The sequence below is a fragment of the Anomaloglossus baeobatrachus genome, chromosome 1 (assembly GCF_048569485.1).
Source record: "Anomaloglossus baeobatrachus isolate aAnoBae1 chromosome 1, aAnoBae1.hap1, whole genome shotgun sequence".
NCBI classification, from domain to species: Eukaryota; Metazoa; Chordata; class Amphibia; order Anura; family Aromobatidae; genus Anomaloglossus; species Anomaloglossus baeobatrachus.
This window is the reverse complement of record NC_134353.1, coordinates 751,688,988-751,715,293: the sequence shown is the minus strand read 5'-3', so window position 1 is coordinate 751,715,293 and position 26,306 is coordinate 751,688,988. Positions and strand designations below refer to the sequence as shown.

The 26,306-nt window shown below is 46.9% G+C and overlaps 1 protein-coding gene across 2 annotated transcripts in view; it reads left to right on the top strand.

Moving 5' to 3' along the window:
* Positions 1 to 26,306, top strand: part of CUX2 (cut like homeobox 2) — a 645,762-nt gene that overhangs the window by 489,924 nt on the left and 129,532 nt on the right. The window contains exon 6 of one of the 2 annotated variants that reach the window (XM_075323846.1): positions 1,767 to 1,881. In XM_075323846.1, coding sequence (XP_075179961.1) covers positions 1,767 to 1,881 — 115 coding nt within the window. Of the gene's footprint in view, positions 1 to 1,685; positions 1,886 to 26,306 lie in introns of those variants that run through there. The other variant, XM_075323855.1, reaches the window with a different exon arrangement.

The following is a 26,306-nucleotide window of genomic DNA, read 5'->3' as shown; positions in this document are numbered from 1 at the left end:
GTTTTGATGACATTGAAGTCAATGAGAAGTTGCAAAAAACAAGCGATTTACCTGCTTTTTAGCTGCAGAAACAATGCGTTTTGGACTACCAAAACGCATGCTTTTCTGACATCAAAATAATGGAATAATATGTCCCTTTACACACACACACACATAGTCCGACAATTAAAATAAAGAAAATTATTGATAATTTTGGCAAAAATAGTATAAAACCGCTATAATTTCATTAAATATAACTATTTTCGTTATGATTTAAATAATTATATGTCTTTTCTTTTTTTCCTCTTTTTTCATAGTGTTTGTATGTGAAAACTTTATTTTGTGTGTCTTTGTGTTCAAAACGCATCTGACTTTAGGCAATGAAAAAGCGCTAAAAACGCAGCTAAAACGCACTAAATACGCACGTGTATTTACTGCGTTTTGATGGTCAAAAGCAAGTTTGGCAAAAGCAATTTCTGCCAAAATATGCGATTTGAACTGCAACTAGGACGACACAAAGTGCGCACATAGCCTAAAGGGGGCTTTACACGCTACGACATCGCTAATGTGAACTCGTTGGGGTCACGGAATTTGTGCCGCACATCCGGCCGCATTAGCGATGCCGTTGCGTGTGACACAGATGAGCGATTTTGCACCGTTGCAAAAACGTTCAAAATCGCTCATCAGTGACATGGGGGTCCATTCTCAATTATCGTTACTGCAGCAGTAACGAGGTTGTTCCTCATTCCTGCGGCAGCACACATCGCTCCATGTGACACCACAGGAACGAGGAACCTCTTCTTACCTGCCTCCCGGCCGCTATGCGGAAGGAAGGAGGTGGGCGGGATGTTACGTCCCGCTCATCTCCGCCCCTCCGCTTCTATTGGGCGGCCGCTCAGTGACGTCGCTGTGACGCCGCACGGACCGCCCCCTTAGAAAGGAGGCGGTTCGCCGGTCACAGCGATGTCGCCAGGCAGGTAAGTAGTGTGACGAGTCTGGGAGATGTTGTGCGGCACCGGCACGGGCAGCGATTTGCCCGTGTCGCACAACAGATGGGGGCGGGTACCCACGCTAGCGATATCGGGACCAATATCGCAGTGTGTAAAGCAGAGATTGGAGAAACTAAGAAAATAAAGGGAAAAGGAAAATTTAAAAAAAAAGTTTCAGTAAATACTGTATTGATATTGCCTTATATATAGTCTTACTGCCCTGAAGGACACTTGTGCCAGGACGATTTTTTACCTCAGTTTTAATTTTACCCATTTTTCACTTCATGGTAAAATGAATAGCGTCAACCAAAGCCGTGAGAAAACAGGAGCTCATTGGGCTCAACGGGAAAATAAAGAAAAAAAAAAAGTCATGACTTGTGGAATATTATTATGGTATTGTAATTATTATGGTATATTGTTTGCTTCATTAAGGAGTTAATGTGTGAATCTATTTGTTCATCCTGTCGCTCCAGGCTCCCCTAAGCTGCAGCCCCTGGTGACTGGTGATGTCTGCTCACACAGACTAGTCACTCATAGCTCAGCAGATCACACTTTATTACAGGCTGGATGAATGGCGGCTGTGGGTGAGAGAGCATTGTCCTCCTGGTCACGGCGCCCACAGCCCGCAGCATTCCCGCCACCAGGGGGCGGCTGTGAGGCGCGCTGTATAGCCCGGGCCGCCGCTGCCGAGCTCAGTCACACTCCGCTCCAGCTGTGGTGGCGCTCTGTGTATTAACCCTCCCGCCGCCGGCTGTGCCCACCACACTCATGCTGCTTCTGTGAATGTTTACTCCGCAGAGAGGAAGGAGGGCACGGCTCCAGCTGGTATCCCGCTGCAGAGGGAGGACGCCTGGCACGGAAAGATCTTCTCTGTGGACACCTTTCAGCCGAAGAACGAAGCTGAGAGCGAAAAGTACGTGAGTAGAAGCAGCTCCATGTGTAATGCATCCATGGGCAGGAGGTGCCTGCTGCTGCCATCTAATGGGGCACTACAACTCTTAGCATGCACTGTAAGGAGTGAGCATGGTGGGAGTTATAGATACCTAGCAGCATTATGGAGACATGGCCAGCAGTCCTCTGGTACATAGCATTGTGGTGACTACTTCATGTGTAATGTCAGGGCTACCATGTCAGCCAGGTAATGTCGGGGCTAATGTGGCTACCAAGTCAGCCAGGTAATGTCGGGGCTAATGTGGCTACCAAGTCAGCCAGGTAATGTCGGGGCTAGTGTGGCTACCATGTCATGCATGTAATGTTGAGGCTAGTGTTTCTATCATGTCTTCCAGGTAATGTCAGGGCTAGTGTGGCTACCATGTCATTCAGGTAATGCCAGGGCTAATGTGGCTACCATGTCCTTCAGGTAATGGACATACATGTGTAATGTCAGGACTAGCGTGGCTACCATGTCATCCAGATGATATCGGGGCTAGTGTGGCTACTATGTCAGCTAGGTAATGCACATACATGTGTACTGTCAGGGCTAGTGTGGCTACTATGTCAGCCAGGTAATGGACATGTATGTGTACTGTCAGGGCTAGTGTGGCTACTATGTCAGCCAGGTAATGGACATGTATGTGTAATGTCAGGGCTAGTGTGACCTCCATGTCAGCCAGGTAACGGACATGCATGTCTAATGTCAGGGCTAGTGTGGCCACCATGTCAGCCAGGTAATGGACATACAAGTGTAATGTCAGGGCTAGTGTGGCCACCATGTCAGCCAGGTAATGGACATGTATGTGTAATGTCAGGGCTAGTGTGACCTCCATGTCAGCCAGGTAACGGACATGCATGTCTAATGTCAGGGCTAGTGTGGCCACCATGTCAGCCAGGTAACGGACATACAAGTGTAATGTCAGGGCTAGTGTGGCCACCATGTCAGCCAGGTAATGGACATGTATGTGTAATGTCAGGGCTAGTGTGACCTCCATGTCAGCCAGGTAACGGACATGCATGTCTAATGTCAGGGCTAGTGTGGCCACCATGTCAGCCAGGTAACGGACATACAAGTGTAATGTCAGGGCTAGTGTGGCCACCATGTCATTCGTGTAATGTCAGGGCTAGTGTGGCCACCATGTCATATAGGTAACGTACATGCATGTGTAATGTCAGGCATGTGTGGCTACCATGTCAGCCAGGTAACGGACATGCATGTGTAATGTCAGCGCTAGTGTGGCCACCATGTCAGCCAGGTAACGGACATGCATGTGTAATGTCAGCGCTAGTGTGGCCACCATGTCAGCCAGGTAACGGACATGCATGTGTAATGTCAGGGCTAGTGTGGCTGCAGTGTCATCCAGATAATGGCCAGTTGATTGCTTGCCCTCTCTGGCCGGCTTGTGCGTACGATCCATAGCCGCCTTTATGCCCCAGTCAGACGATTACAGCTCTGAACTCTTGATAACAGTTCATTATTGCTTGTGTTACTGTGATGTAACCGGAGCTTAGCTGTGTATTCCTCCTGCTCCTGAGTGATTGAGGGTCTGTTGGAGAAGCTCATTAAGCGATGAGGACCACCATCCTGGCTGTGGGAATGTGGCTTGCCCTCTGCAGGAAGGTATACAGAGATTGTAAGGAGCCCAGCAGGAACATGGGCCGGCATTTATGAAGTGCAGGGCTCAACGTGGCAGAGAAACCTAAGAATCTCTAGTATGTGGTGTAAGAAGCAGGATTACATCCAAGTGATGTAAGATGTAATTAAGAAGTGATCACATTCATTAATAAAAAGCCCAGGGTATTGTAAAAGGACAAAACCCCATTATTCCAAGTCCTATCTGCTAGTGGACCCCTCCTCAAGAACTAGTCTGTCATGCTATATTCACATGCAGTGTTTTTTTGCTGCTTTTTTTTTCTGCAGCCAAAACCAGCTCTCTTTACAGTAAAAGCACAGTTCAAACGCCTGTTTGTTTGTTTTTTTTTCATTTTCCTGGTGTTTTTGCAACATTTTTTTTAGCTGCATATAACGTGTGACTTTTGTACAGTGCAAGTTTAATAAAGTTAGTTTTATTCACCAATACAATAACGCTTTTTATGGCTGAAAAAAACACTAAAAGAATTGAAATGCAGTTTTCAAATTCAGTTACGAAAAAAGCGTGTGCATAAGATTTCTGAAATCTAATGGCTTTTGCTGGCACTGGATGGGCCTGTGCACACCGATTTGTCGCATTTTTTACTGCGCAGATTTGACACAAAACCTGAATAGATTCCTGATGTCAGCAAAGTGCATGAGAATCCTGAAGTCTCATTCACACCTTGATTTTTTTCGTCCTTGCAGATTGGATACGCTTATGAATGCCGGGCACTTCCAGTCATGCATAGACCTCTCTGAAGCCGGGACGCGTACATTCGGCTTCATACTGAGCATGACTGGAAGCTCCCGACATTCAGAAGCGCAGTCACAGCAAGCACAGGTATGCGAGGCCCCGCTGGTGACGCTGCATTGAATGGCATGTTGGTACACCCCTGTGGGCGTGCTAACATGCTAAGAGGGCGGCTAGATATAACGCCCTTGGGACTAGTCCTTGGCCTCATTAGCATAAGATAAGATCTTTACTTTTTCTAAAGATCTCTTTATCTATGCTAGTCTATGCTTGTGGTTCTGGGTGCATATTGTACCTGACAGGTTCCCTTTAAATATAGGGAATGCAAAATTGGCCAGCACTGAGATCGTGAAGACCTAAAAAAAAACATTGAATATACCTGGTTCTGGCCCAGAAATGATTCTCGATATTTGGCCGGACGCCGATCTCCATATAAATCTATGGGGACCAGAATCCGGTGCTCAAAAAATGGTGGTAGAAGGGATAGGGGAATTGAACGAGTGACTGGATGCCTTATACAGTGCCTTGCGAAAGTATTCAGCTCCATTTAATTTTTCAACCTTTTCCCACATTTCAGGCTTTAAAGATAAAAATGTTAATGTTATGGGGAAGAATCAACAACAAGTGGGACACAATTGTGAAGGTGAACGATATTTATTGCTTATTTTAATTTTTTTTTAAAAAATAAATAACTGAAAATTGCGGCGTGCAATATTATTCCATCCCCTTTACTTTCAGTGCAGAAAACTCACTCCAGAAGTTCATTGAGGATCTCTGAATGATCCAATGTTGTCCTACATGACTGATGATGATAAATATAAGCCACCTGTGTGTAATCAAGTTTCCGTATAAATGCACCTGCTCTGTGATAGTCTCAGTATTCTGTTTAACCCCTTCACGACCATGGACGGATCTTTCCGTCATGGATCGTGTCCCGGTAATCCCCGCCCCCTGCCGCGGGCAGGCGGCGTGGATCGGCACACATATCAGCTGTTTTCAACAGCTGACATGTGTGCCTACATGTTCCGAGTGGAATCGCATTCCACCCGGAACATTAACCCCTTAGATCTCGCTGCCAAAGTCTGGCAGCGAGATCTATATGCGCGCGGCCATCTTTTTTTCTTACCTCCGCCCCCTCCGGACGTCACGTGAGTGATCACGTGACGTTCGGTGGTTGCCATCGTAGCACAGGGTCATGTGATGACGCCTGGTGCTAAGAAGTTTCACTTTCATTCTTCCTCGGCACGGAGCAGAGGAAGAAAGAAAGTGACTATTTCTGCTGTTTACAGCGGAATAGCTGTGATCAGCAGATAGCGATCAGCAATCGGATTGCTGATCGCTATAGCCCCCTAGGGGGACTAGTAAAATAAAATAAAAAAAGTAAAAAAAAAGTTTTAAAAAATTAAAAAAAAATAAAAAAACCTAAAAGTTCAAATCACCCCCCTTTCCCCCCATTGAAAATTAAAGGGTTAAAAAATAAATAAATATACACATATTTGGTATCGCCGCGTTCAGAAATGCCCGATCTATCAAAATATAAAATCAATTAATCGGATTGGTAAACGGCGTAGTGGCAATAAAATTCCAAACGCCAAAATTACGTTTTTTGGTCGCCGCAAGTTTTACGCAAAATGCAATAACAGGCGATCAAAACGTAGCATCTGCGCAAAAATGCTACCATTAGAAACATCAGCTCGAGACGCAAAAAATAAGCCGTCACTGAGCCACAGATCCCAAAAAATAAAAACGCTACGTGTTTCGGAAAATGGCGCAAAACGTGCTCCACTTTTATTGGACAAACTTGTGAATTTTTTTTAACCCCTTAGATACAAGTAAACCTATACATGTTTGGTGTCTACAAACTCGCACCGACCTCAGGTATCATACCCACACATCAGTTTTACCATATAGTGAACACCGTGAATAAAACATCCCAAAAACTATTGTGCCATCACACTTTTTTTGCAATTTTTCCACACTTGGAATTTTTTTGCTGCTTTCCAGTACACCATATGGTAAAACTTATGGTTTCATTTAAAAGTATAACTTGTCCCGCAAAAAACAAGCCCTCATATGGCAAGATTGACGGAAAAATAAAAAAGTTACGGCTCTCGGAAGAAGGGGAGCAAAAAACAAAAACGCAAAAACGGAAAGTGCCCCGGGGCTGAAGGGGTTAAAGCACAGAGAGCATCATGAAGACCAAGGAACACAACAGGCAGGTCCGGGATATTGTTGTGGAGATGTTTAAAGCCGGATTTGGTAACAAAAAGATTTCCAAAACTTTAAACATCCCAAGAACCACTATGCAAGCGATCATATTGAAATGGAAGGAGTTTCATACCACTGCAAATCTACCAAGACCCGGCCGTCCATCCAAACTTTCATCTCAGACAAGGAGAAGACTGATCAGAGATATAGCCAAGAGGCCCATGATCACTCTGGATGAACTGCAGAGATCTGCAGCTGAGGTGGGAGAGTCTGTCCATAGGACAACAATCAGTCGTACACTGCACAAATCTGGCCTTTATGTAAGAGTGGCAGTTCGAAAGCCATTTCTCAAAGATATCCATAAGAAGTGTTGTTTACAGTTTGCCACAAACCCCCTGGGAGACACACCAAACATGGAAGAAGGTGCTCTGGTCAGATGAAACCAAAATCAAACTATTTGGGCACAATTCCAAATTATATGTTTGGCGTAAAAGCAACACAGCTCATCACCCTGAATACACCATCCCCACTGTCAAACATGGTGGTGGCAGCATCATGGTTTGGGCCTGCTTTTCTTCAGCACAGGGAAGATGGTTAAAATTGATGGGAAGATAGATAAAGCCAAATAGAGGACCATTCTTCAAGAAAACCTGTTGGAGTCTGCAAAAGACCTGAGACTGGGACGGAGATTTGTCTTTCAACAAGACAACGATCCCAAACATAAAGCAAAATCTACAATGGAATGGTTCACAAATAAACGTATCCAGGTGTTAAAATGGCCAAGTCAAAGTCCAGACCTGAATCCAATTGAGAATCTGTGGAGAGAGCTGAAAACTGCTGTTCACAAACGCTCTCCATCCAACCTCACTCAGCTCCAGCTGTTTGCAAAGGAAGAATGGGCAAGAATTTCAGTCTCTCGATGTGCAAAACTGATAGACACATACCCCAAGCGACTTGCAGCTGTAATCGCAGCAAAAGGTGGCACTACAAAGTATTAACTTAACCCCTTCACGACCATGGACGGAAAGATCCGTCATGGTGCCCTGGGCCTTAATGACCAAGGACAGATCTTTCCGTCATCGCGTAATCGCGGCACCGGAGCCTCCGGTGACTGCGAAAAGTTAGCATAAACCGCAGATTCGGGGAGGAGGGGACCTGTACCTAACCTCAGGAGGGGTGGTGCCTCCTCCCTGGACCTACGGAGGCTGTGATTGGCTGACGAACGCCGCTCAACCAATCACAGCCACTGTAATGTTCCAGCCACTTAAAGTGACTGAAACATTGAAATCCAGCCCCGGCCAGTGCAGCTATAGCACTGGCCATTGGCTGGAGCTGGGTGACCTCACTGGATCACCCTCCCCCAGCTCCAGTAGCTCTGATTGGAGAGATCGGCTTTGTGACCGCTGTCTCCAATCACAGTGGACCTGTTGCCGGTGACCGCCCCATCAGCTTCACTTGTTGGCCCTGCAGCACGCCAGCACAGTGAGTGTACACAGTGCAATGGGAGGGCGACAAGCTCCGGTCCCATGCTGTTATGTGACCGGAGCATGGGACCCGGAAGTTGTCGCGCTGCCATTGCACTGTATGAAACCGGCCTCCCGATCCGCCGCTGCCCTCCGCGATCTGCCACCCGCACCCCCACCCCTCGTATCTGCTGCCCGCACCCTCACCCCCACACCTCCCGATCCGCCGCTGCCCTCCGCGATCTGCCACCCGATCTGCTGCCCGCACCCCCACCCCTCGTATCTGCTGCCCGCCCCCTCATCCCCACACCTCCCGATCCGCCGCTGCCCTCCGCGATCTGCCACCCGATCTGCTGCCCGCACCCCCACCCCTCGTATCTGCTGCCCGCACCCTCACCCGCACACCTCCCGATCCGCCGCCACCGCCCTCCATCTGCCACAGTGCCACCGGTCCCCCCCGATCTGCTGCCCGGCCCCTTTCCCTCGTGATCGGCTGCTCGTCCCCTCACCTCCGTGATGTGCTGCCAGCCCCCTCCACTCGAGATCGGCTGCCCGCTTCCTCCTCCGTTATGTGCTGCCCGTCCCCTCCCCTCCGTTATATGCTGCGCGCCCCCTCTCCTCCGTTATATGCTGCTCTCCCCCTCACCTCCGTGATGTGCTGCCCGCTCCCCCCCACCTCTCACCCCCGTGATCGGCTACTCGCCCCCTCCCCTGTCACCCCCGTGATCGGCTACTCGCCCCCTCCCCTGTCACCCCCGTGATGTGCGCTCCCTCCCCTGTCACCCCCGTGATGTGCGCTCCCTCCCCTGTCACCCCCGTGATGTGCGCTCCCTCCCCTGTCACCCCCGTGATGTGCGCTCCCTCCCCTGTCACCCCCGTGATGTGCGGTCCCTCCCCTGTCACCCCGTGATGTGCGCTCCCTCACCTGTCACCGCCGTGATGTGCGCTCTCTCACCTGTCACCGCCATGATGTGTGCTCCCTCCCCTGTCACCCCGTGATCTGTGCTCCCTCCCCTGTCACCCCCGTGATGTGTGCTCCCTCCCCTGTCACCCCCGTGATGTGTGCTCCCTCCCCTGTCACCGCCGTGATCTGTGCTCCCTCCCCTGTCACCCCGTGATCTGTGCTCCCTCCCCTGTCACCCCCGTGATGTGCGCTCCCTCCCCTGTCACCCCCGTGATGTGCGCTCCCTCACCTGTCACCCCCGTGATGTGCGCTCCCTCACCTGTCACCCCCGTGATGTGCGCTCCCTCACCTGTCACCCCCGTGATGTGCGCTCCCTCACCTGTCACCCCCGTGATGTGCGCTCCCTCACCTGTCACCCCCGTGATGTGCGCTCCCTCACCTGTCACCCCCGTGATGTGCGCTCCCTCACCTGTCACCCCCGTGATGTGCGCTCCCTCACCTGTCACCCCCGTGATGTGCGCTCCCTCACCTGTCACCCCCGTGATGTGCGCTCCCTCACCTGTCACCCCCGTGATGTGCGCTCCCTCACCTGTCACCCCCGTGATGTGCGCTCCCTCACCTGTCACCCCCGTGATGTGCGCTCCCTCACCTGTCACCCCCGTGATGTGCGCTCCCTCACCTGTCACCCCCGTGATGTGCGCTCCCTCACCTGTCACCCCCGTGATCTGTGCTCCCTCCCCTGTCACCCCCGTGATGTGTGCTCCCTCCCCTGTCACCGCCGTGATCTGTGCTCCCTCCCCTGTCACCCCGTGATCTGTGCTCCCTCCCCTGTCACCCCCGTGATCTGTGCTCCCTCACCTGTCACCCCGTGATCTGTGCTCCCTCACCTGTCACCCCTTGATCTGTGCTCCCTCACCTGTCACCCCGTGATCTGTGCTCCCTCCCCTGTCACCCCCGTGATGTGCGCTCCCTCCCCTGTCACCCCGTGATCTGTGCTCCCTCCCCTGTCACCCCCGTGATGTGCGCTCCCTCCCCTGTCACCCCCGTGATCTGTGCTCCCTCACCTGTCACCCCCGTGATCTGCTGTCCGCTCTCCCTCACCTCTCACCCCCGTGATCTGTGCTCTGCTCACCTGTCTCCTCCGTGATCTGCGCTGCGCTCCCTCCCCCACCTCTCACCCTCCCCGATCTGCTGCCTCCTTCATCTCCTGTGATCCAGCTGCCTAGATCCATCCTGTAGGGTAACTATCCCCAATCTCACCTCCCACTCCACTTCCCACCCATCCCCCCCTCCCCCCATCCTCTGCCGCTCCTGCATCCACTGCGCCCTCTCCCATCCGCCCCCACCCTATCCCAGCCGCCGTCTCACAATCACAGATGCTCCCTTTATATGCCGCTGCCCCCCCATCTGCCGCCGCCCCATCTGCCGACGCCCCCCCCCCCATCTGCCGCTGTTTTTTTTTTCTATGCCATGGGGGTCTAGTTTCCAAAATGGGGTCTCATGTGGGGGAGCTCCACTGTTTCGGCACCTCAGGGGGTCTCCAAACACAGCATGGAATACGCTAATTATCCCAGACAATTTTGCGTTTGAAACGTCAAATGGCGCTCCTTGCCTTCCGAGCCCTGCTGTGCGCCCAAACATTTTATTTCCACCACATATGAGGTGTCTGTGTACTCAGGAGAAATTGCACAATACATTTTATGGTGCAATTTTTCCTCACACCCTTGTGAAAAAAAAAGCTACCTGGTTGAAGTAACAATTTTGTGTTTTTTTTATTTTCACGGCTCAACTCTATTAACTTTTGTGAAGCCCCCAGAGGTTCAAAGTGCTCAATAAACATCTAGATAAATTCCATGAGGGGTCTAGTTTCCAAAATGGGGTCACATGTGGGGGAGCTCCACTGTTTCGGCACCTCAGGGGCTCTCCAAACGCAACATGGTGCGGCTAACGATTCCAGCTAATTTTCTGTTCAAAAAAGTCAAATGGCGCTCCTTCCCTTCCGAGTCCTGCCGTGCGCCCAAACAGTGGGTTTTCGCCACATATGAGGTATCTGCGTGCTCAGTAGAAATTGCCCAACAAATTTTGGGGGTTCATTTAATCCTGCTACCCTTGTGAATATGCAATATTTGAGGCTAAATTAACATTTTTGTTGCAAAAAGTAAAATGTTCATTTTTTCCTTCCACATTGCTTTAGTTACTGTGAAGCACCTGAAGGGTTAATAACCTTCTTGAATGTGGTTTTGAGTAGCCTGAGGGGTGCCGTTTTTGGAATGATGTCACTTTTGGGTGTTTTGTGTCATGTAGACCTTTCAAAATCGCTTCAAATGTGATGTGGTCCCTAAAAAAGTGGGTTTGTAAATTTTGTTGTAAAAATGAGAAATTGCTCATAAACTTTGAACCCCTATAACTTCCTTAAATTTTTTTTTTTTTCCCAAAATTGTTCTGATGTAAAGTAGACATGTGGGAAATGTTATTTATTAATTATTTTGTGTCATATGTCTCGTTGGTTTTAGAGCATAAAAATTCAAAGTTTGAAAATTACAAAATTTTCAAAATTTTCGCGAAATTTCCGTTTTTTTCACAAATAAACGCAAAAAATATCGGCCTAAATTTACCACTAACATGAAGCCCAATATGTCACGAAAAAACAATCTCAGAATCACCGGGATCCGCTGAAGCGTTCCAGAGTTATAACCTCATAAAGTGACACTGGTCAGAATTGCAAAAAATGGCCTGGTCTTTAGGGTCAAAATAGGCTTGGGGCTGAAGGGGTTAAAGGGGCCGAATAATATTGCACGCCCCAATTTTCAGTTATTTATCTTTTTAAAAAGTTTAAAATAAGCAATAAATTTCATTCCACTTCACAATTGTGTCCCACTTGTTGTTGATTCTTCACCATACCATTTAAATTTTTATCTTTATGTTTGAAGTCTGAAATGTGGGAAAAGGTTGAAAAAATCAAGAGGGCCGAATACTTTCGCAAGGCACTGTAGGTGCAAACTCAGGCGTGAGATTTTGCTTGGAGATGTGGATGACGCAGGTGACATCTTCCACATCGCTTTGCAAACTATTGCGCCTGTGCACAGAATTCGCCGGTTTGCGCAAGTGCACCTATGTTTTTGGCTCTGCCTGCAACATCAACAACATCCACGTCAATCATCAAGATAGGACGTGGATCAGCACCGAAAGGAGGGACATGAGCTACAAAATAGGATTCCCAACAACCACAGCCACAAATTTGCATGGCGCGAGACATTATAAATGTTTTTGCGGGGTCTACATGGGGAGTCAGGGCACAAGATGCACCTTTATAGAATTCAGCACAGGCATTGCTTAAGATGCTAGTTTTGGTTCTGAGCTCAAAAATCTGGTGACAGGTTCTCTTCAAAGGGAATCTGTCAGCAGGTTTTTGCTCTAGAATCTGTGAGCAGCATGATGTAGGGGCAGTAAACCTGATTCCAGAGATGTCACTTACTGAGCTGCTTGGTGCAGTTTTATAATAATAATTTTATAATTTTATTCATTTATATAGCACTATTAATTCCACAGCGCTTTACATACATTGGCAACACTGTCCCCATTGGAGCTCACAATCTAGAGTCCATGTCTGTATGTCTTTGGAGTGTGGGAGGAAACTGGAGAACCCGGAGGAAACCCACGCAAACACGGGGAGAACATACAGACTCCTTGCAGATAGTGTCCTTGGTGGGATTTGAACCCAGGACCCTAGCGCTGCAAGACTGCAGTGCTAACCACTGAGCCACTGTGCCACGCAGTTTTACTTGTTTTTTCTGTTGTAGATATAGCAGTAATTAAATTACTGAGTTCTGTATAAAACCACCCACATCACTGTCTGACATCTTCTTGTGTACACTGTGCATTGTCAGCAAGCTTCCAATTCGTGTTGGGGGTGGGGTTACCTAGATTAGCTGGTCTGGCCTGCATGCAAAACGTAGTCCTGTAGTGATAATCACCTGCTGACAAAACACTGATTGTACTAAAGCTACCATACACAGCCTAATAAGTGACACATCCCTGAACTAAGTCTCCTCACCTACAGTCATATGAAAAAGTTTGGGCACCCCTATTAATGTAAACCTTTTTTCTTAATAACAATTTGGGTTTTTGCAACAGCTATTTCAGTTTCATGTATCTAATAACTGATGGACTGAGTAATATTTCTGGATTTAAATGAGGTTTATTGTACTAACAGAAAATGTGCAATCCGCATTTACCAAAATTTGACCGGTGCAAAAGTATGGGCACCTCAACATAAAAGTGACATTAATAGTTTGTAGATCCTCCTTTTGCAAAAATAACAGCCTCTAGTCGCTTCCTGAGCTTTTAATGAGTTCCTGGATCCCGGATGAAGGTATATTTGACCATTCCTGTTTACAAAACAATTCCAGTTCAGTTAAGTTTGATGGTCGCCGAGCATGGACAGCATGCTTCAAATCATCCCACAGATTTTCAATGATATTCAGGTCTGGGGACTGGGATGATCATTCCAGAACATTGTATTTGTTCCTCTGCATGAATGCCTGAGTTGATTTGGAGCGGTGTTTTGGATCATTGTCTTGCTGAAATATCCATCCCCTGCGTAGCTTCAACTTCGTCACTGATTCTTGCACATTATTGTCAAGAATCTGCTGATACTGAGTTGAATCCATGCGACCCTCAACATTAACAAGATTCCCGATGCCGGCATTGGCCACACAGCCCCAAAGCATGATGGAACCTCCACCAAATTTTACTGTGGTTAGCAAGTGCTTTTCTTGGAATGCCGTGTTTTTTTGCCTCCATGCATAGCGCCTTTTTGTATGACCAAACAACTCAACCTTTGTTTCATCAGTCCACAGGACCTTCTTCCAAAATGTAACTGGCTTGTCCAAATGTGCTTTTGCATACCTCAGGCGACTCTGTTTGTGGCGTGCTTGCAGAAACGTCTTCTTTTGCATCACTCTCCCATACAGCTTCTCACTGTGCAACGTGCGCTGTATTGTTGACCGATGTACATTGACACCATCTGCAGCAAGATGATGCTGCAGGTCTTTGGAGGTGGTCTGTGGATTGTCGTTGACTGTTCTCGCCATTCTTCTTCTCTGCCTTTCTGATATTTTTCTTGGCCTGCCACTTCTGGGCTTAACAAGAACTGTACCTGTGTTCTTCCATTTCCTTACTATGTTCCTCACAGTGGAAACTGACAGTTTAAATCTCTGAGACAACTTTTTGTATCCTTCCCCTGAACAACTATGTTGAATAAGCTTTGTTTTCAGATCATTTGAGAGTTGTTTTGAAGAGCCCATGATGCCACTCTTCATAGGAGATTCAAATAGGAGAACAACTTTCAAGTGGCCACCTTAAATACCTTTTCTCATGATTGGATACACCTGCCTATGAAGCTCAAAGCTCAATGAGGTTACAAAACCAATTTAGTGCTTCAGTAAGTCAGTAAAAAGTAGTTAGGAGTGTTCAAATCGAGATATTGATAAGGGTGCCCATACTTTTGCACTGGTCAAATTTTGTTTAAATGCGGATTGCACATTTTCTCTTAGTACAATAAACCTCATTTCAATCCAGAAATATTACTCAGTCCATCAGTTATTAGATATATGAAAGTGAAATAGCTGTTGCAAAAACCCAAATTGTTATAAAGAAAAAAGGGTAACATTAATAGGGGTGCCCAAACTTTTTCATATGACTGTATATTATCTTTGATTATATAACGCAAGCCTGCTGACAGATTTCATTTAAAGTGAACCTTTCGCTTTTAAAAATTCTATTAACCTGCAGATATGGGTTTAATCTGTAGGTTAATAACAATTTGAACCTGCACTGCATCGGCACTTAAAGCCCCGCTGCCGGAGGGTACTGAACTTTATTCATCCCAGCAGTGTTTGCCTTCCAATTATAGTGGTGGCACTGATCAGTGTATAGTGAGCAGTTGCTAAGACCACACGCCAGCACTGACTGATAGCCAGCTCTGCATTAGACCAGGCTGTCAGCTGTCAGTCAGTGTCGGGGGTGGGGTTACAACCACTGGTTACTATACAATGACACACTATGAAGAAAAAAAGAAAGACATGGATCGCACATCCTAAAAATATAATGATCTAAAGCCGCTAGGCAAAAAATTAAATAATAAAACATGAGGTTCTTTGTTACCATTCTGATCAGACTGTATTAGGCTGTGTGCGCACATCGTGTTTTTTTCCCGCGTTAAGGCCCGTTTCACACGTCAGTGAAAAACAGTGACGTTTTTCACTGGCGTGTAAAACACGCACATGTCCCTCCGTGTGCCGTGAATCACGGCACACGTGGGTTGTCTAAGTGCAATCCGGGCTCCGTTCTCCGTGGCCCGTGATTGCACTTAGAGATTAACTCACCTGTGCGCGCTCCTGCTCTCCATGGTGCTGATCGCTCCCGCGGTGCAGTATCCGGCCGGCGGTGACCCCCGCAGCAGCTGCTTCCGGGTCGGCTGTGTCGCGCATAATGAATATGCGCGACAATAATGAGCCGGCTCAGAAGCAGCAGGGAGAACGGGCTGCAGAGGACATCGCTGGACGCCGGGTGAGTAAAAATGTTTTTTATTTTAAAAGCTCGTTTTTTTCTGGCACGTGTTTCACGGACCACACCACTGCGTGGTCCGTGGGACATCAGTGCTGCCAGAAAAAAATGGACATGTCTCCGTGCGGCAATCACGCACACGCGGGTACGCCGCACGGAGACACGTGCAGTGAAAAATCACTGACGTGTGAGCAGACCCATTCATTATAATGGGTCTGCGTATGTCAGTGATTCTGGTACGTTTTGAAAAAAGCACATACGTACCAGAATCACTGACGTGTGAAAGGGGCCTTACGCAGCATTTAAAACAGCAGTGTAAATGCATGCGTTCTGCTTCTCCAGCAAAGTCTATGAGAAGTCGGCAAATTCCATGCGCACGTTGCTTTTTTAAACGCAGCGTTTTGGATGCCAAATATTTGACAAAATCCATGCATTTAAAAAAGCAACATGTCACTTCTTTTGTGCGTTTTGGTTGCATTGTCCACCCATTGAAATCAATCAGGTGTGTCAAAACGCAACCAATGTGCGCTTGCACTGCATTTTTGTTGCATTCTGCATACTTTTTTGACAAGCAGAATGCAGGTCTTTCGGTCTCTCTCTCTGTCTATGTCGGTCTCGTTCTGTCGATATTGGTCTCTCTCTCTCTCTTTCCATGTCGGTCTCTCTCTGTCTGTCCGTCGTTCTCTCTGTCGGTCTCTCTCTCTGTCTGTCGGTCTCTCCAGCTCCCCCCCCTCATACTCCCCGATCACTGACTGATCACCGGCGCGGCGCTGCACGGCTGTCACAAAGCTCCGGTGGCTTCTCCTGCTTCTGAAAATGCCGGCCGCTAATTATTCCATCTCGTATTCACTGCTTCCCCCCGCCCACTGGCGCTTTTGATTGCTTGAAGTAAGACATACCCCCACGCTGAGTGACAGGTGTCTCACTGCAACCAATCACAGCCACCGGTAGACGGGTCTATGTAGTGCAGTAAAATAAATAATTAAACAAAGACGGCGTGCGGTCCCCCCCAATTTTGATACCAGCCAAGGTAAAGCCACACGGCTATAGGCTGGTATTCTCAGGATGGGGAGCCCCACGATATGGGGAGCCCCCCAGCTTAAAAATATCAGCCAGCAGCTGCCCGTAATTGCCACATCCATTAGATGCGACAGTCCAGGGACTCTACCCTGCTCATCCCAAATTGCCCTGGTGCGGTGGAAATCGGGGTAATAGCTGCCACTAAGTCCTAGGTAAATCATGGCAGGCGTCTTTGAGACACCCCCGTGATTAACCTGTAAGTGAAGGTAAATAAGCACATACACCTTAATAAATCCCTTATTTGGAATAAAAGACAAAAAAAAAACACCGTCTTTCACCACTTTATTAAAATCCCCAAATACCCCTCCAGGTCCGGCGTAATCCACATCTGGTCCCCGACGCATCCAGCTCTGCTACGTGAAGCTGACAGCGAGTGGCCGTAGAACACCGCTGCTCTCTGTCAGCTTCACAGAGCAACTGAAGTGAGCCACGCGATCAGCGATGACGTCACTCAGGTTAGCAGCAGCCACCGCTCTCAGGTGGAGGACTTCAGCTGGCCGCGGGTAACCTGAGTGACAGCACAGCTCATCGCGCGGCTCACTTCAGTCACTCAGAGGATTTGCGGTCACCGGTGAGTCCTTCACCTGTGATCGCAAATCAGAGCCGCGCAATGACAATGAAGTCAAGTGAAGTTCATCCGAGTTCATTCTGATCCAGCGGGTCTGTCTCGCAGCCAGCCATACTTCTATGGGGATGTATCAGAGCCGAGTAGGACCGCACTGTCACAAATGCATCCAAAATGCATTCAAAATGCATCCAAAATGCAGCGTTTTGGATGCTTTTTGAAACGCACATGCAGAGACAAAACGCTGCTTTTTATTTGTCACGCCATAACGCAACGTGCGCACATACCCTTAAGCCCACTGCCATGTCACGGCGAACCTCTGAGTGGATCCCTATTCTAAACCTTATAGTGTGGCCCTGTGCACTAACCACTGCCGCAGCGACAGTATTTTTGGGATGTGCGATCCATGTCATTTTTCTTTTTAGTGTGTTACTATACAGTGAGTGGTGCCTAAACCTGCATCGTCGCCACCCCTATGACTGGAAGCCAAACGGTGAGAAGTAAAGTTACTGTATTTTTCGCTTTATAAGACGCACCTGATTATAAGACACCCCCCCAAATTTGGTGAAGGAAAAGAGAATTTTTTTTTTTAATGTTAAATGGGGTCCGTCTTATAATGCCAGTGTCCGTCTAACAAATCATATAGGGTATATGTCTTTTATAGCCCCCATCCTATAATTAGCCCCCTTAATCTGGATATGGCCCCCTTATATTGAATATAGCTCCCTTGTGCTGGCACACGTCCCCCTGTGATGCCACATGTCCCCCTGTGCTGGCACAAGTCTCCTATAGCTGGCACAGGTCTCCTATAGCTGGCACAGGTCTCCTATAGCTGGCACAAGTCTCCTATAGCTGGCACAAGTCTCCTATAGCTGGCACAAGTCTCCTATAGCTGGCACAAGTCTCCTATAGCTGGCACAGGTCTCCTATAGCTGGTACAGATCTCCTATAGCTGGCACAGATCTCCTATAGCTGGCACAAGTCTCCTATAGCTGGCACAGATCTCCTATAGCTGGCACAGATCTCCTATAGCTGGCACAAGTCTCCTATAGCTGGCACAAGTCTCCTATAGCTGACACAGGTCTCCTATAGCTGGCACACATCCCATACAGCTGGCACAGGTCTCCTATAGGTGGCACAGGTCTCCTATAGCTGGCACAGATCTCCTATAGCTGGCACAGATCTCCTATAGCTGGCACAAGTCTCCTATAGCTGGCACAGGTCTCCTATAGCTGGAACACATCCCATACAGCTGGCACAAGTCTCCTATTGCTGGCACACGTCCCCCTGTGTTTGATATGGCCCCCATGCTGCTGCCCATAGTAAAATAAACACTTTACTTTACCTTCTCCAGCGCTGTAATCCCTCGTGTCTTCCTCCGTGCTGCTGTGATCCTGCACTTCCTGGTTCTCGGTGACGGTCATGTGATCGGCACAGCTGAGTGACATGATCTCTGCGTGCCTGATCACAGCAGCAGGAGGGAGACCGGGGAGACACGCTGGAGGAGGTAAGTAAAGCTTTTTTATTTTAGGATGGGCAGCAGCATGGGGGCCATATCTAACACAGGGGGAGGCATGTGCGATCAAAGGGGCACAGGCAGATATAATATGCGCCGCTCCCCCAGCCCATCGCTGCGGTGCGGTTTCAGCACTACGGTGAAGGACAGCGGCAGTGCATATTATATGAGCGGGAGCAGGAGATCTCCCGCTACAGCCTTCACCAGCCTCCACCAGCCCCCAGCAGCCCCCAGCACCGCTCCAGAGTTGCCCCCACCTCCCCTAGACCCATATATTCGGATTATAAGATGCACCCCCTACTTTCCCCCAAGATTTGGGGGAACATAAGTGCGTCTTATAAAGCGAAAAATACGTTTTTTTCCTTCCGGCAGTGGGGCACCCTTTGTTAGCTCTGAGTAGGATCACAACCCTCTGTGCCTGTCATTGTGAAGCTCCTGAAGCTGTGATTTTTACAATATACAGCAATACTGTGGTTTCCCTGAAATTAGGACAGGGTGTTATCTTATTTTTGGCTCCGAAAGATGCTCTATGGGCTATTTTCAGGGGATGTTTTATATATTTTATTGTTGTAGATTGTGGTACTGTGAGTTCTGTTAAAATTATAATTGCGCACCAGCTATATAGACATATATTAAGGCAAAAACAATAGTCACCCCTTCCCCCATCCAACCCTCTGTGGCAGCGTCAATGATTGGGTGCAGGCAGAATGCCGTATTACTTACCCGTTAATGCAAAATGAATTTGAACCCCTTCGCCCACACTCCCCTCTGTATCAGCATCAGTGATTGGGTGCAGTCAGACAGCCGTATTACTACCCTCTGATCTCATCGCAATCCTCGGACTGGCCGTCTGCTCTCCTGACCTGAGCACGACAGCTACATAGAAATACATGCTGTCATGCTCTGATCAGGATAGCCACCGGCCAGTCCGAGTATTGCGATGCGATTCTTGGGTGAGTCAGCTGCCTCTCTCCCTGCAGTCTCTCTCTCTTTGTAGCTGTCTCTCTCACCACCGTTGATATGGCAGTCTGACTGTCTCCCCGCGAGTAATAATGCACCCAATCACGGACGCCAGTACAGAGGGGTGGGTGATGGAAAAGGTAAATATTCACTTTGTATTAACATGCATGTGACTATAAATTTTCTGAGGCTTACTGCAACACAATGGGGCAATGTACAGCAATAACAGTTACATATCCAGAGATGACTGCCCAAGCTCTATTTCAGGATACTGCTAGTATGCTGAGCCACTGAAGCTTATTTTTGCAGTAGGGTTTATATTTTAAGCATACTCCAAAAAGCCCCTAAAATCCTGCCAGGGCTTATTTTCGGGCTAGGTCTTATTTTCGGGGGAAAACAGTAGTACAAGCGATCAGACAATAGCAGGTTCAAGCTACCTTAAGGTGACTAATAAATACAGTAAAATATAAAAAAGTTTTAAAAATATGATTTTTTTTTTTAAAGACACAAGTTGAAATCCTCTCTTATTTTCCCACACTAAAAATAAAGATAAAAAAGCAAAAAATACCCAGATGTGGTATCACCACATTCATAAAAGTCCGACCTATCAAAATCTAAAAATAATTATCCCGATCAGCAGACACCGTAAACAAAAAAAATTAAAAATGCCAAAATTGACGGGTTTTTGGTCTCTGCAATATATAAAAAAATTCTATAAGAAGCAATAAAAATGTTATATCTATTCCAAAATGGTATAAAAAAAAAGCATTGTCTAATTCTGCAAACAAAAATTAGCTCTTACACAGCTCCATTGACTAAAAAATTAAACCGGGTCTCGGAAAATGGTGAGATAATAAAAATATAGATTATTTTCAAATTTTTGATTTTTTTTTTTTTCCACTACTAAAATAATTTAAAAAAGACCTGACCATGTTTGGTTTTGCTATAATCGCACTGATGAGGAGAATCATCTTGCCAGGTCATTTTTACCAGACAATGTACACCGTAAAAGCAATTCCCAAAAAACTATGTGAGGAATGCACTTCTAATTTCTTTGCACTTGGATTTTTTTCCTGTTTTCCAGTACACTGTGGTAAAATGAATGGTGTAGGTCAAAAGTATAACTCATCTCGCAATATAAAAGCTATGATGACAGAAAAATAAAAAAAAGTTATGTATCTTGGAAGATAGGGTGGGGGAAAAGAAATTGGGAAGTTGGCCATGGCAGGAAGGGATTAAAGGGTTTATTTCATCATTACATATTAATGACCAATCTTTAGGAGGTCATCAATATCGGATTCGACACCTAGCACCACCATTGATTAGCTGTTGTTTGCTCTGGCGGCCAGATGTAAACTATTTGAATGGAGCGGAGCTACAGAGCAGAGCTCCATTCAGCGTGTAGTTGCCATAATTCGGTACTGCAGAGCAGTACAATATTTACTTCTGGTGGCCATCAGAGTAAAAAACAGCTGATTGGTGGCGGGTCTTGGGTAACAAAACCCTACCAATGTTATATTGATGACCTATCCTGTGGACAAGGAATCAATATATGTGACTGGCCAATCCTTTATATATAGAGTAGAGGGAACTGAATAGATTGATATAAAGTTTATGTCAAAGATTCTTATTTATTGCATAATCCATTGGGCTTGGGTGTCCAGTGAGTGATTCCCCGCCTATACCCAGAATAATCCGAGTTTTATATCAGTGACCAGTTTAGAAAATCAGTCCAAACTAAACATTATATCAATCTGCACAAATCTCACCCTGTTCAATATGACGGATCCTCCTTAAAGGGGTTGTCCTGTCTAAATCCATGTCTTCAGGCATTCTGTGTTCTATATTCGCTGGTGTCAGAGTCAGGAACAGCAGTCACGTTGCTGCAAGTATGTAGTATGCATACTCCCAGCCACAATCTGACTAGATGGGCATATATTGAGCAAGGCCGTGTTCATTTAGTCAGGTTCTGGTCAGCAGTCTGCATATTGCATACTCGTGGCCACATGAGCACTATTCATGGCTCTCGACACCGGCGAATCCATAACAGCACACAGTGCGTGCCACTGCAGACTTGTGGATTTAGACAACCTGTTTAACTCTCTTCCATTCTGTCCCAATGATTTTTGCTCTTGCTTATCCAAAACAGTGTCAAATTTTATCACATAATTGGGAGTTACCAATCTATGTCATGTATAAGGGATAGTATTATAGTCATCCAGTGTCGTGTCACTACATTGCAGCGTGCTACAGATCACTTTTGTAGAGCGTTTTTGTTCCCATGTCTTTGCACTTATTGGTGATTTTCTGCCTTCTGCAGCACCTTCTTTCATATGATGATGGAACTGGTGACTTCACACATTTATTAATACTTTACACTGTGGAGTATATTAACCCATACGTATTTTCACCGACTGTATCTGATGTAACCATCTTTTGCAGTCACTAGTTTTATATAATTGTTTCATGATTTAGTACTCTGCACAGTTGGAGTACCGCTGTTTACCCACAGAGCAGCATTTACATGTTTATTGCGTGATACAAATCATATCCAGAGTACTCGTAAAGAACGCCAGTGAGTATTATATAGTTCTTAGACGATATTATCACTTTTTCTTTGCATTGTTTTATAGCATTGGTTAATTGTGGGTCTCATCTGTTTATTAGTCAGGGAACCGTGCTGGTATTTAATGGCTACCAGTCTAACCTACATGTGAATCGCTTACTTAGATAAAGTAATTTCTTACTAATTTATGGTCTGGGGTTAGTAAAACCTGACTGTTTTATGACTTCTATTGTTCCTGTTTATTCTGTATGAACAAAGCAAAGTGCAAAACCAAACCCAGAGCTATTAAACAATCAAGAATTATTGGAACTAATAAAGCAGATGTAGGTAACTGCCATATAGTTATAGTTATGGGTGGATGGATATACCACTGGTGCAATCTGTGCAGCTGTACAGGGGCCCATGATGTAAGGGAGCCACTATCACCTTCAAAGCATGTAAAATTGTGCATTATGATAAGCTACTGGACTGCAAAGGGACTACAAGTGCTTCACAATAAATTAGAATATCATCAAAAAAGTTATTTCAGTAATTCAATACAAAAAGGGAAACACATATATATTATATTCATTACACACAGAGTGATCTATTTCTAGTGTTTATTTCTGTTAATGTTTATGATTCTGCCTTACAGCCAATGAAGACCCAAAAGTCATTATCTCAGAAAATTAGAAGAATTAACACAAAACACCTGCAAAGTCTTCCTAAGCATTTAAAATTGTCCCTTAGTCTGGTTCAGTAGGCTACACAATCATGGGGAAGATTGCTGACTTGACAGATGTCCAGAAGGCAGTCATTGACACACTCCACAAGGAGGGTAAGCCACAAAAAGTCATTGCTAAAGAAGCTGGCTGTTCAGAGTGCTGCATCCAAGTATCTTAATGAAAAGTTGAATGGAATAAAAAAGTGTGGTAGGAAAAGGTGCAAAAGCAACCGGGATAACCGCAGCCTTGATAGGATTGTTAAGAAAAGGCCATTCAAAAATTTGGTGGAGATTCCCAAGGAGTGGACTGCTGCTGGAGACAGTGCTTCAAGAACCACCACACACAGACGTATCCAGGAGATGGGCTACAAGTGTCGCATTCCTTCTGTCAAGCCACTCATGACCAATAGACAACGCCAGAAGCGTCTTACCTGGGCCAAGGAGAAAAAGAACTGGACTGTTTCTCACTGGTCCAGGGTGCTGTTTTCAGATTAAAGTGAATTTTGCACTTCCTTTGGAAATCAAGGTCCCAGAGTCTGAATGAAGAGTGAAGATGCCACAATCCAAGCTGCTTGAGGTCTAGTGTGAAGTTTCCACAAACAGTGATGGTTTGGGGAGCCATGTCATCTGCTGTTCTTGGACCACTCTGTTTTATCAAGTCAGCGCAGCCGTCTACCAGGAAATTTTAGAGCACTTCATGCTTCCCTCTGTCGACAAGCTTTTTTGGAGATGGAAATGTCATATTCCAGCAGGACTTGGCATCTGTCCACACTGCCAAAAGTACCAATACCTGGTTTAATAACTATATATAATAGAGAATCTATAGGGTATTGTCAAGAGGAAGATGAGAAACATCAGACCCAACAATGCAGATGAGCTGAAGGCTGCTATCAAAGCAACCTGGGCTTCCATAACACCTCAGCAGTGCCACAGACTGATCGCCTCCATTTTCAGTTGGTCTTATATAATATTCTAATTTTCTGAGATAATGACTTTTGGGTTTTCATTGGCTATGACTTTATATAATATATGCATTTCACTTTTTGTATTGAAATACTATAATAAATTAACTTTTTGAAGATACTTATTCATTCAGATGCACTTGTATGTCATCGTAAGACACACTATAGTAATAAAGGAAATAGTTAATTTCTCCTGTTTAAAAGCTTGAAACTGGTTTTCTTTAAATGGGTGGTCCGAAGGCTGAAGAAATTTTAAACCCCATTCTACTTATTGCAGCAATCTAAACTAATATCTAGTGATGAGCGAGTACGCTTGTCACTACTCGGTACTCGCACGAGTACCACTGTACTCGGGCTACTCGGCGGGTACCGAGTAATTTCGCGATACTCGTGCTGTACTCGTGGTCTTCATCCCTGCATGTTGGCGCTCTTTTGAGAGCCAGCCCTCATGCAGGGATTGGCTGGCAGACCACTGCAATGCCACAGCCCTGTTAGTTGTGGAATTGCAGTGATTGGCCGGCCCGCACAGCGTGACCGAGCCTTTAGGCTATGTGCGCACGTTGCGTAAATTCATGCAGTTACGCTGCGCTTTGCAGCGCAGCGTAACTGCATGCGTCCTGCGTCCCCTGCACAGTCTATGGAGATTGTGCAGGGGCCGTGCTCACGTGGCGTCTCAGAGCGCAGCGCTTTGGCAGTAGACATGTCACTTCTTCCGTGCGCTTTGCCGGCAGCTCCTGCTCTGTCTATGGCAGGAGCTGCAGGCAGAGCGCACGTTCTCGCCAGCACCATGCGCTTCAGAACGGAGCTTTTCAGCTGCGCTCTGAAGCGCACCTTTTCGGTGCTGGGCTAGTACGCAACGTGCGCACATACCCTTATACCGGCGGGCGCGCTGTGCTCTGCACACAGCCATCTCGTATTCCCTGCTTTCCTCGCCCACAGGCGCCTATGATTGGTTGCAGTGAGACACGCCCCCACGCTGAGTGACAGGTGTCTCACTGCACCCAATCACCGCAGCCGGTGGGCGTGTGTATACTGTGCAGTGAAATAAATAATTAATTAATTAAAGAAACCGGCGTGCGGTCCCCCCAATTTTAATACCAGCCAGATAAAGCCATACGGCTGAAGGCTGGTATTCTCAGGATGGTGAGCCCCACGTTATGGGGAGCCCCCCAGCCTAACAATATCAGTCAGCAGCCGCCCAGAATTGCCGCATACATTAGATGCGACAGTTCTGGGACTGTACCCAGCTCTTCCCGATTTGCCCTGATGCGTTGGCAAATCGGGGTAATAAGGAGTTAATGGCAGCCCATAGCTGCCAATAAGTCCTAGATTAATCATGTCAGGCGTCTCCCCGAGAAACCTTCCATGATTAATCTGTAAATTACAGTAAATAAACACACACACACCTGAAAAAATCGTTTATTAGAAATAAAAAACCCAAACCAATTCCCTCGTAACCAATTTAATAAGCCCCAAAAAGCCCTCCATGTCCGGCGTAATCCACGGACCTCCAGCGTCGCTTCCAGCTCTGCTGCATGCAGGTGACCGGAGCTGCAGAATACACAGCCGCTCCTGTCAGCTTCACACAGCAACTGAGGTGAGTAGCGCGATCAGCTGCTGTCAGTCAGGTAACTCACGGCCACCGCTGTATCCAGCGGTGGCCGCGGATAAGCTTAGTGACAGCTCAGTTGATCGCGCTACTCACCTCATTTGCTGCGTGGAGCTCACAGGAGCAGCGGTGTCTGCTGCAGCTCCTGTCACCTCCATGCAGCAGAGCTGGAAGCGACGCTGGAGGTCCGTGGATTACGCCGGACATGGAGGGCTTTTTGGGGCTTATTAAATTGGTTACGAGGGAATTGGTTTGTGTTTTTTATTTCTAATAAATGATTTTTTCGTGTGTGTGTGTGTTTATTTACTGTAATTTACAGATTAATCATGGAAGGTATCTCGGGGAGACGCCTGACATGATTAATCTAGGACTTATTGGCAGCTATGGGCTGCCAATAACTCCTTATTACCCCAATTTGCCAACGCACCAGGGCAAATCAGGAAGAGCCGGGTACAGTCCCAGAACTGTCGCATCTAATGTATGCGGCAATTCTGGGCGGCTGCTGACTGATATTGTTAGGCTGGGGGGCTCCTCATAACGTGGAGCTCCCCATCCTGAGAATACCAGCCTTTAGCCGTATGGCTTTATCTGGCTGGTATTAAAATTTGTGGGACCGCACGCCGTTTTTTTAATTATTTAATTATTTATTTCACTGCACAGTATACACACGCCCACCGGCTGCTGTGATTGGGTGCAGTGAGACACCTGTGACTCAGCGTGGGGGCTTGTCTCACTGCAACCAATCATAGGCGCCGAAAAGCAGGAAAGCAGGGAATACGAGATTGTTTAATGAGCGGCCGGCTTTTTCAAAAGAGGAAAAGCCGCCGGAGTTTAGTGAACAGCTGTGCAGCGCCGCGGCAGTGATCGGGGAACGGTAAGTATGAGAGAGGGGGGAGACTGACCGACAGACTGTGAGAG